General features: G+C 44.6%; 1 protein-coding gene across 1 annotated transcript in view; it reads left to right on the forward strand.

Moving 5' to 3' along the window:
- Window positions 1-2,163: 2,163 nt before the first annotated feature.
- The window catches only part of LOC119972150 (calcium/calmodulin-dependent 3',5'-cyclic nucleotide phosphodiesterase 1C-like), a 241,394-nt gene continuing 231,362 nt past the window's right edge, over window positions 2,164-12,195 (forward strand). The window contains exon 1 of the mRNA XM_038808480.1: window positions 2,164-2,446. Coding sequence (XP_038664408.1) covers window positions 2,362-2,446 — 85 coding nt within the window. The 5' untranslated portion in view covers window positions 2,164-2,361. The remainder of the gene's footprint in view (window positions 2,447-12,195) is intronic.

Genomic DNA, 12,195 nt, shown 5'->3' on the forward strand with positions numbered 1-12,195 from the left:
CAGATCTCGACCATGTTCCAGTTCTTCGCAAAATGCAGATGTCTCGTGCGCAGCACAAGGCGGCTCATGACTCCCGTGCTGCTGATCTCCCGGCTCTCACTCCAGATGACAATGTTCGCGTCCATCTCCCGGATGGTGGCTGGTCTGCAACCGCTGTTGTCCTTAGGCAGGTGGCCCCCCGCTCGTTCCTGGTTCGGCTCCCAGATGGCTCTATTCTGCGCTGCAATCGGCGCGCCCTTTGCCTCGTTCCATGCTCGCCACGTGATCCTCCAGTGTTGCCTCACTCCCCTGCTGACCCTGCCACGGACTATGCTGAGCTTCCTGTCACTCTGCCTCCTCCTGACTGTGATGCAGTCCAGCCCGCTCCTGAACCGGCGGCTCTCGACCCACCCTTGAGGCGGTCAACCAGAATTCGTCGCCCACATCAGAGACTAAACTTATGAACTTTACAAATTTATGGACTCTCTGAATTGTTTTGTTGCCTTGTTTGATCGTTTTCCTGGTTTGTATATAATGTTGTTCTCGTTCCTCTTGTCGCATACTGTTTCTCTGCACCAGGCACCTTCCCTTGTAAATAGCTTAGTTTTCATGTACATAGTCCTGTAAATATGTCTTCGCACCCCACACGTAGTTAGGAACATTATCAACACATATTATTTATTGCCACAAACATACATTTTTTCAAAAAGGGGGGATGTCATAATATACACCAGTATATCATGGTGCAGACACACACACTGATGGACACACAGTAGGACCAATCAACATGCATAACACCACAGCCAATCACCAGTTAGAGCACACTCACTATAAAGACAGAGGGTATCAGTTTTCCCGCTCATTCGGGATCCAGCCTTTCAGAAGTACAGAGCTTACAGTTTACAGCACAGATCCTCACCATGTGCTGAGTGATTAGACTGGTTAGGAAAGACACGGTCTTCAGTTTACCTAAGATTGTGTTAACCCACAGTAAAAGTATGTTCAACAGTTTATAGTTTAATAAAATAGTGTTGTATTATTTTAAGTGTTGGTGGCCTGTATGTGTTCCACGGATCCAGAGCACCCAACACGTCAGATCTGGAGAGAGTTATTAGGGAGAAACCGTTCCATTTATGAATGGATAGAGAGCCTGAGGGTACAGATTTAAGATAATTGGCAAATGAAACAATGGCAACATGAGGAAAAGCTTTTTCATGCAGCAAGTGGCTAGGATCTGTACTGCACGGCCCTTGAGTGTGCTGGAGGGGCTTTCAAAAGAGAACTGGATCATTATCAGCATAGACCTGATGGGATGAATGGTCTCTTGTGTTCAACCATTCTATGATTATATGATTTGTCCAATCAAAAATGTTCCGCTTTATGAGTTTAACATTCCTCTGATTGCATGTTCTAAGGCTAAATTGGTAAATATTTGAAGCAGAAAATGGTAAAAGATGGTGGTACTGAGAATAGATTAAATTGTTCGTGCAGGGGCTGGTTTAGCTCACTGGGCTAAATCGCTGGCTTTTAAAGCAAACCAAGCAGGCCAACAGCACGGTTCAATTCCCGTACCAGCCTCCCCGGACAGGCGCCAGAATGTGGCGACTAGGGGCTTTTCACAGTAACTTCATTGAAGCCTACTCGTGACAATAAGCAATTTTCATTTCATTTTTTCATTTCATTTCAAAGAGGCAAACACTCCCTGCTGAAATAAATGAAATAAATGTAAACCACCTAGCAGATTTTAGAGAATGACAACAGTATTGGGAGAATCTGTTTGTTGTGTTTCTTTCAATTAGTTCAATTGTCGCGGCTTAAATTATTGTCAAGGTCAGAAACTCTCTTTCTTCATACTAACCTGCATATAAGTTCAATTCAGCCATTTAATTTCCCCTAATATATTATTCAGCTATGGAATGATGGAATGAGCTATTTCTGGAAGTATTAATGATATGCTTGTTCTATGTGTAAAAAGAAAATAAATTAATGGGGAAGCTGACAGAAGTAGGTTTCACTTTATAGCTGTAACCCTTGATGATAATACATTCTCAATAAATACGAACAAGATAGCATCTGTAATTAGTTCCACAAAACATATTTCTGTCTGTCATTCCTATCAAATGTGATGATAAGTGAAAAGCAACTGCTACAATGTGATTGAGGTTGTTGGTGGGGTGGATTAATCAGACTGTCTATAGTACGCCAGCCGTTCAGTGAGTACATCAGGGGTGGAGATGCAGCTTGATGCCTTTATTCCAGTATTAGAAGATATGTGAGGTCAGGCGTGAGCATTGATAGAAGCTGAATTGTAGCGATAGCTAATTGCAAGCTCCAGAGCCAGAACTTCTGACACGGTTGCACCAGGATTACAGAAATCTGAATATGACTGAACCAAGTAGTAGAAAACAAGGGTTCAAAAAATGTCGGAGTGCTACTTTCAACATTGATGGATTTAGTTTCACTATACGTAAGTGAATAGACTGTGAGTGTTAAGAGTTTGAGAGCTCGTATTGCAGGTTATATTCTGTGCATGTGTTTTCTTCAAATGTTTAAATTCATCTTCTCACATTTTAGAAGTATTTGCATTTCATTTGAAAAGTAACCAAGATTTGGTGCAGAAAATTGACTGGCTTAATTTTATTGACCTTATGTTTTGTAATTTGGATGATTAATGGTAAAGAGATTGGGTCAATTGTAATTAGGTTTGAAAAAGCCTCACAACTCTAGTTGCAGTGAACGGTGAGCTAGAATAATAAGATGTGTTCCTGTTTGAAATAAAATAGATATAATAGTTTCTTAGTAGCAATTAAGTGTTATACCAGTCATCACACCAGGTGATGCTTAATGAAGGGTTGACCATTATAGCTAGCGCAAACCATCGTCTTATGAGATGGAAGGCTGCCACCAAAATCCAAAGGGTGTTAATGCTATAATAATGCTGTCCACCTACATGAACGTCGCTCCACTGCAGAAAGCGACTTTCTTTGGTTATAAAGCATTATACTAATGCAAATATGTTTGCATAACATTCTGAAAAATTACAATAACAGGTACCATGACTGCTTTTCATCTTTTAATCTGTTTTGCAAGAATATTTAAGCACTCTAATTAAACCTTGCCAGTGTGGGATTTTTGTTTTTAATGAGACATCTTACTATTAGAGAATGCAAACCTGTTAGATTGTGTGTTGAATTGCCCTTAAATATTCACTCCACATTTATAACAGAGCCTATTATAAAATCAAAGTAGCAATAACAAGTAAATTATTGGTCAACTGTTCAATTACATTAATTGAATGATAATTGCCGCAATTAACTGAAGTGGTGACATGACTGTGAGAGGTAAGATCATTTTGGATTGTATGAACTTTACAGAACATTTCAAAGCTGATGTTTGCCATATCTTGCTGATAAAATGCTCTGTGAGCTGATTGCTGTCTCCATGGTGACAAAACAGGACATGATGTCACATAATGATTTCAACTGCTGCCAGCAACTTGTTCCAGCTTCCATTCACAGCTTGAAATTCAATGGGTTTCTCATTATTCGTGTTTATTGAGTAATTAGTGCAACTTGCCTCTCTTCACCTATAAAACCCTGAAAACAGTCTGAATATAGGGTGTCCAGCATTGACATTACTGTGGGTACCAAGTCACCTTGGGGTTTTTCATTTATTATGAACAAGCTGTGATGGGCCTCCTAGTAGACTCATTAGCGATAGACAGAAATCCCTTGTGGGCACATTTGCTGAGGAAGATACTAAAAAACTTGAATTTAGATTCAATTGAATGCATTTTTTTAAATTAAAGATTAAACTAATTTGCAAACTCAGTTGGATGCAAGACAAAAACAACTTGCATTTATATCATGAATTCATGTAGGAAAATGTCCCCAAGGTGCATCTCTGAAATATAATCAGACAAAAATTGACAGTGAGCTAAATATTACAAGAGGTAACTAAAAGCTTGAGAGATAGAATTTAAAAACAGTCTTAAAGGATGAGAAAGAAATTGACAGAAAGCAGGTTTCGGCAGCAATTTAGGATAATTTTGACCTGATTGGCTGAACAAGACAGGCCACCAATGATGAGAACAGGGATAAGTCAGATTCAGGAGATGTAAAGCTCTTCAGGGTTTTTTTTTCCTTTATTCTTTCATAGAATGTGGGTGCTGCTGGCAAGGCATTTGTTACCTATCCCTAATTGCCCTTGAACTGAATGTCTTGCTCGCACTGAATGCAGGGCAGTTAAGAGTCAATCACATTGCTGTGGAGTCACATGTAGGTCAGACCGAAGGACAACAGATTTCCTTCCCGAAAGGCCATTTGTGAACCAGTTGGGTTTTTAACAACATTTTATGATAGGTTCATGGTCACCATTCCTGAGACTAGCATTATATTCCAGGGCTAGATTCTCAGCACCCCAACGCCAAAATCCATTTCCCAGCATGGAATCGGGCACCGCATTTAACCTACCCTTTTTACCCATTTAACCTACCATTGCAAAGGCCCGCCCTGCCATTCTCCATCCCCAACCGGCTGAAGTCCTGACGGCGTGGATCTAACATCCGGTCAGGATACTAGCGTAGCAGCTGCGGTCTCAGTCCGTGGCCGCCCTGGTCGGGGGAGGGCCGATTGGAAGGCAATGGGGGCCTTATTCACGGCTGGACAATTTTTGGGCGGGCGGTCAGGGTTGGGCGCGCGGCCGATCAGGGGCATTATGTTCAGTGTCTGAGCCTGCTATGGAGCATGGCCCGGCCGCTAGAGGCCGCCACCGTGCGCATGCACGACCTCTGACCCGGAAGTGCGGGGGCCTGTATCTGTCGCAAAAGCTGCTAGTTTTACACTAGTTCACTGCTAGCCCTCTGCAGGGCTCGGAATATGTGGCCCTTTCACGCCAGTTTTTCTGGCGTGAAAGTCCACAGTTTTTATAGTCCCAAAAACAGAGAATCCAGCCCCAGATTTATTATGGAAATGAAATTCCACCAACTGACATGGTGGCACTTTGAACCCGTGTCCCCGGTGCATTAGCCGGTGTCTCTGAATTACTAATCCAGTGATGTTGCCACTCTGCCACCATCTCGCCTGGAGGAATGTAGAGCGATTCAGAGGATGAAGCAATGAAGGGATAAGAACAGAAGGATGAGAATTTTAAATTTGAAGTATCATTGCACCAAGAGTTTGGTTCCTCACTCTCTTTTGGAAGCAGTCGACTGGGATAGGCAATTGGTTTCCTTGGCACTACTACTTTCATACCTGGGATGAGAACATCACTGGCAAAGCAAACATTTATAGCTCATCTGTGATTGCCCTTAAGTAGGTGCTGTCTTCTTGAATTGCTGAAATCCTTGAGGTGTTCGGGAGGAGGTTTTCCCAGCAAAATGAACTTGTTTTCTCTGTCCACAGATGCTGGTATTTGTATTTGAAATGAAATGAAAATGGCTTATTGTCACGAGTAGGCTTCAAATGAGTTAATGTGAAAAGCCCCTAGTCGCCACATTCCGGCGCCTGTTCGGGGAGGCTGTTACGGGAATCGAACCGTGCTGCTGGCTTGCCTTGGTCTGCTTTCAAAGCCAGCGATTAGCCCTGTGAGCTAAACAGCCCCTGTATTTCCAGCATTTCTTTTGTTTATGAAGGAAAACAAATTAGGAAGAGGGAGAGAGATACAAGAAGAGGATGGAGAGACTAACTTAACTGATGAAGAGAAACACAAACTAGTGAGAGAGAAAAATAATTTGGCTGTGTGTAGGGAAGGGGGAGAGGGGGCAGGGGGTGTGGATTAGCAAACGGGACAGCACCAACATGAATTAGAATTTATATATGGACTTTTAAACAGTTAAACGTCCTGAGGTAACTTTCAGTTGATTGCCTTATTTAAATATGTGGCCTCTAAATTCAACAGCATAATGACTATTTATCATTCACCAAGATGTCTACTAAGGCCACCTTATTGACATATGTTGGCACACAGGTAGCAGCAGTACAACAATGATGTTTGAAAGTTAGAATAATGTCTACAATTTTGATCTTGTACTTTTTTCAGGACCTTTTTTTCATTCTTGATGCCTCAAGACTTCATTCGTTATGTACTGACCTCGTGCAGCGCAACATAAACCTAATCATCCTCCCCCAACGACCATGCCCTGAGAGGGTATTGCTGATTGTGGACTTGTACTAGATTTGCCCATGATTAAGTTTGCAAAGTACTGCAGTTGCCTTCAGCAATATGCTGACAAGGAACTCTCGCACTCTTTACCATCTGCCATCAGGTGTGTTGGAAGGATTTACAGGCTGATCATCAGTCTGTTTGGTCATGTTTTTTCTGGAATGCATTCATGGCATCAGAGCATCCATGGCAAGACCGTAATTTATTGTCTGTCCTTAATTACCCGTGAGAAAGTGGTGGAGAGCTGTCTTTTGAAATACCGCAGATAATATTAAAAAAGGACACTCAGAATACTGTTGGGAAGGAAGTTCTTATTAAAATTTTCGCTGGCAGGGCAGCACGGTGGCACAGTGGTTAGCATTGTCTCCTACGGCGCTTAGGACCCGGGTTCGAATCCCGGCCTTGGGCTACTGTCCGTGTGGAGTTTGCACATTCTCTCCCCGTCTCTGCGTGGGTTTCACCCCCATAACCCGAAAAAGATGTGCAGGGTAGGTGGATTGGCCACGCTAAATTGCCCCTTAATTGGAAAAAATAATTGGATACTCTAAAAACAATTTTAAAAAGAAAAAAAAAATTTTCACTGGCAGTTTGATACAACTGAATGGGTTACTATGCCGTTTCAAAGGGTATTTATGAGCCTGAAACATTAATTCTGCTTCTTTCTCCAGAGATGCTGCTGGACTTGCTCTTTATTTACGGAATTTTGTTTGTTTATTTCAGATTTTCAGCATGTTTTGCTTTTGAAAGAGTCAGCAATGTTTTTGTGAGGTTTCGCGTCTTGTTATTTGCCGCTTTGTTAATTCTGCCATTGTTTGACTTCTTGATGCTTTTGCTTTGCTTGCTCTTATACGTTCTCTTTGTCTGCACAGAGAAAGGGTTTGCTGCTCTTACTGTTGTTCTTTGCTTTGCAAGTAGCCTGGTTGCAGATAAGGGTGGCCTCAGAGGTTGCCTTTCAGACTAAGGGGATCAACAAAATAGCAAAAACAGCTTTTGGAATAGGGTGGAAAAAGGTGAGGCAGCTGTCATAATAGCACATACCAGTCCACATTTTCAGATATCAGCTCATTGAGTTGTCCAATTGTCCATTCACCAACATTCATTAAAACGTTAACTTCCCTCTTAACAACCATCATCTGATTAACTACCTTTATTCCAAATATCTTATCCACACTTCACTACAAAGACAAAAGCCAACGTTAAATATAAATGAAGGAACACATTTTTCAAAAGCAGAATCGCAAAATCGCAGAATTGTTATGGCTAAGAAGACTATTTGACCCATTGTGTCTGCACCAGCTCTCCAATCGAGCACAATGACTGATTGCCATTCCTCTGCCTTTTAGTCGTACCCCTGCACATTGTTTCTATTCAGTGGTTAGCACTGTTGCTTCACAGCACTAGAGTCCCGGGTTCAATTCCTGGCTTGGATCACTGTCTGTGTGGAGTCTGCATGGGTTTCCTCCGGGTGCTCCGATTTCCTCCCACAAGTCCCAAAAGATGTGCTTGTTAAGTGAATTGAACATTCTGAATTCTCTCTCAGGTGCTGTAGTGTGGCGATTAGGGATTTTCACAGTAACTTCATTGCAGTGTTAATGTAAGCCTAGGATAAAAGCAAATTACTGCGGATGCTGGAATCTGAAATGAAATAGAAAATGCTGGAAAATCTTTGCAAGTCTGGCAGCATCTGTAGGGAGAGAAAAGAGCTAACGTTTCGAGTCCAATGACTCTTTGTCAAAGCTAGGTCAAACTCTTTGTCAAAGTCAGAGTAAGGGAGAAAGTAATTCCATTTAAATCAGGATTACTCAGCATGTATGTGAATGCGCAGAGACTTCTGGTGGTGGCACGTGGAGGGGAAGTCGCATGTTGGTTAGCTCCTGCTTGAGGCGGGCTTTTAGGAGTTTTAAAGTCCGGCCTTGGGGGCAATTTGCGAATGATTGAATGATAGAATATTCAAGGAAGGCAAAGGATGTCAAAAGGATTAAGAGAAACAACCATGAAGAAGGGAAGGAGTGAGTGTTCATCGTCGAATGAGAGGGCCAGCCAGAGAGCGAGCAAGATGGCGGAGGCTGGGCTGCCGGGTGGGGCCGCACTGTTCACAGCAGAGAGGATGACTGAGGCGATATCTTTGGAGCTGGAGAAGCAGTTTGCGAAGCATATGGAGGCCTTGAAGAAGGAGATGGGGTGGCTTTGAAGACAATGGAGGAGGCAGTTGCCCCGGTGAGAGTAGCTGTGGCGAAGACATCGGCCCGGGTGAGCGAGCAGGGCAAGAAGATGAAGGGAGTGGAGGAGCCCATGTCACAGCACAGCAATCAGCTCACCTCATTAGGGGATGAGCTGCGGAGGGTGATTGAGGCAAAGCTGTAGAACCTGGTGAACTGCTCGAGGTGGCAACATTTGAGGATTGTGGGTTTGCCCGAAGGGGTAGAGGGCTCAAGGCTGACGGAGTACTTTGCCAAGATGTTGGTGGAATTGGTGGGGGAGGGTGAGGAGCCTTCATGGTACGAACTGGTGAAGACTGGGACTGAAGAGGGGTTGTGGACTGTGAATGGGGAGTTGGGAGAGTTTGTAAATATTTTATATGTTTTGTGTTTTGATCTGCATTGTTCTTTATTTACTTCACGCTATTAAAGAGTTTAAGATTTTTGATTGTCATTCTTTATTGCGACGGTTTTATGTTATTTTATTGAGATGTTTGGATTTGGGTGTTTTTCCCTGGGACTGGGCGGCAAGGGAGAGAAAACCTTGGGTGGGGGTTGGCTAACTTAAGATGGCTAGTGAACGGAGATGAGGTGAGGGGAGGGGCAGTGGACATTGGAGCCTGTTGAGCAGGTTTCGATGGGTCTGAGAAGTGTGAAAAGGGAGGGGAGGGGAGCGATACTGAGTGAGGTTTTTTTTAGAGGAAGTGCAGGGGGGATTCTGGGAGGGGAGGAGGATGTTAACAATGGATAGGGGCGGGTCAGGCTCATGGGGCAGGGCTCGGTGTTACGATGATGGTGGATAAGAAGGGAGGGGCGGGTGAGAGACCCCTGGTTAGGATAATTACATGGAACGTAAGGGGGTTGGGTGGCTCAGTCAAGAGATCAAGGGTGCTGGCGCATCTGAAAGGTGTGAAGGCCGATGTGGCGATGCTGCAGGAGACTTACTTGAGGGTGAAGGACCAAATGAGTCTTAGGAAGAGCTGGGTCAGCCAGATGTTTAATTCAGGATTTAATGGTAGGGATCGAGGAGTAGCAATCCTGGTTAGCAAAAGAGTACGGTTCCAGATGGAGCAAATGGTCGCAGACCAGGGAGGCAGGTATGTGATAGTGACAGGGGCATTGGAGGGGAGGCTGGTGGAGCTGGCATGGGTATATGGTTCCATCTGGGATGATGTAGCATTTGTGAAGAAGGTGTTGAGGCCATCTCCGTCTTGGATTCACCCGAATTGGGTTGGGACTGAAACTTGGTGCAGGAGCTGAGATTGGACAATTCACGGCTGCGCTTGCTTGTCCCGTCCGGTGGGGGGAGGGGCAAAGGAGCCAGCTGTACTAATGGCAGAAATTGGAGGGGTGGACTCTTGGAGGTTTCTGCACCTGAGGGAGTGGGAGTACTCTTTTTTCTCTTCAGTCCATAAGGTTTATTCGCGAATTGACTTTCTTGTGGTGGGGAAGGCACTGTTGACTGGGGTTAAGGGATCGGAATACTTGGCAATTGCGATATCGCATTATGCGTTGCACTAGGTGGATATGGTGTTGGAGAGAAGGGCAGTGCAGAGGATGGGGTGGAGATTAGAAGTGGGGCTGTTGGGGGACCGAGGGTTCTGCGAAAAGATTGGGAAAGTAATCGAGGAATATGTGGGGCTCAATTGTACGGGGCACGTTTTGCAGGCGACGGTTTGGGAAGCTCTAAAGGTGGTGGTCAGGGGGGAGGTGATCTTGTTTAAGGCAAAGGTGCATTAGGAGGAGAAGGTGGAGTGTCAAAGGGTAGTAGATGACAAGTTGGAGGTGGACGGGAGATGGGGATCCAGCGAAGTTGGAAAAGGGAAAGGAGTTACACTTGAGTTTTGACCGGCTGTCAGAAGGAAGGCTGTGTACCAATTGAGGGAGGCAAGGGGAGCAGTTTACGAATATGGAGAGAAGGCAGGGTGCATGTTTGCAGGCCAGCTTCGGAGGGAGGCAGTGGCGAGGGAAATTGTTCATGTGCTGGATAGGGCAGGGAAGTTGATGGTGGCTCCAGATCAGATTAATAGGATGTTTGAGGAATTTTACGAGAGATTGTATAGGGTGGAGTCACCTGGGAGGGTTCGGGAGATGCAGTAATTCCTGGATGGTTTGGAATACCCGAGGTTGGGGAGGATGACAGGGACATATTGGATGGGGTGATAGCGGTACAGGAGATAAAAGATGCGATTGGGAGGATGCAGTTGGGGAAGGTAGCAGGGCCAGATGGGTTTCCGGTGCAATATTACAAGAAATTTAAAGATAAGTTGGCGCCGCTGATAGTGGGATTTTGAGGAGGCAATAGGGAACGGGATGATGCCACAGACTTTGGGACAGGCATCGATCTCCCTGTTGCTCAAGAAGGATAAGGATCCGACAGAATGTGAGTCGTATAGGCCCAGATCACTTCTGAATGGTGTTGGGGAAAGGTGTTGGTGAAGGTTTTAGCGGGTAGGTTAGAGGAGTGCCTCCTGAAGTTGATAAGTGAAGATCAGACAGGCATTGTGAAGGGGCGGTAGCTCTTTTCGAATATTGGGAGGGCATTGAACGTGGTTGTGGCATTGGACACCGATAAGGCGTTTGACTGAGCAGAGTGGGGGTATTTGATGGCAGTTCTGGAGCGATTTGGGATTCGACCACGATTTGTAGATTGGGTAAGGCTGCTGTATAGGGAGCCAAGGGCGAGTGTCCGCTCGAATAACATGAATTCGGGATATGTTCCTCTGCTCCGTGGGGCCAGTAGGCATGTCCTATGTCTCCCCTGTTGTTCGTGCTTGCGATTGCGCCATTGGCCATCGCGTTGAGGAGTTTGGAGGTGTGGAAATGGATAGAGCGGGGTGGGGAGGGGTGCAGAGTATAGGTATCTTTGTCTGCGGATTACTTGCTATTGTATGTATCATAACCAAGTGGGTCGATGGGGGGCATGTTGGAGTTGCTTCGAGTATTTGGGTCTTTTCGGGATATGAACTAAAGTTGGAGAATATTTGTCGTGGCCGGGGGTGGGGCAGGAATGGGGGAGCTACCATTCCGTAGGGCAGGACTCACTTTAGGTATCTGGGTGCAAATGGCATGGGGTTGTGGGGGGCTCCGTAGGTTTAACATTACTAGTTTGCTGGGGGTGGATGGGGGGGGGGGGGTGGGTGGGTGGGTGGGGGGGGGGGGGGGGGGGGCGGGAGGTGGCCAGGATTAGGAAGGTGCTTGATGGATCTCGGTGTCTATTCGGAACTCTGGATATGCGTTATCCCTTCTTAGTTCCCAAATAACAGAGATTCCAGACTGTACTTTTTGGCAAAGTTATTTGACACTTTATTTGTCAGTTTTTTAGTGACTACTGGTAATTCAATTTCAGTACAAAATGAAGAGAAAGTTCCAACTAGCCCTGCAGCAAGCTAGTCAGATCGATTGTCTTTAGCAAATACAGTAGTAGAATTCAATTATTTCTTGATAATTTCTTCAAATCAAGATGCACAGTACAAAAATTACTGAGTGATTTAAAAGAAAAGAAAATGTTGATTTTTGCAAAACAAGCAGAATAGATGTCAGAAAATGTGTTGGAGTGATTCCGGAAAAGAAGAAGTCTTTTCTCATCCCGACACCTGATCTTTTAAGGAGACTACTATTTTAAAGTTTCCCTCACTTTACAGGTGTGATTGGCTTTAATTAATTTATAATTCACTCAATTTGCCTAACTGTCTGTTACTTTCAGAGATAACTGATTTGGGGTAATTTTCCATAAAAATTACGAAACACATTTCCCACCAGGACTTATCACCATGGACTGGCTGGTCGTTACCATGGAAATGGAATTGGGACCTCAGCCCAGTTCTTTAACACAAAGGGTATTTCTGCTATTTGA

This window comes from Scyliorhinus canicula, chromosome 10 (genome assembly GCF_902713615.1).
Source record: "Scyliorhinus canicula chromosome 10, sScyCan1.1, whole genome shotgun sequence".
Taxonomy (NCBI): Eukaryota; Metazoa; Chordata; class Chondrichthyes; order Carcharhiniformes; family Scyliorhinidae; genus Scyliorhinus; species Scyliorhinus canicula.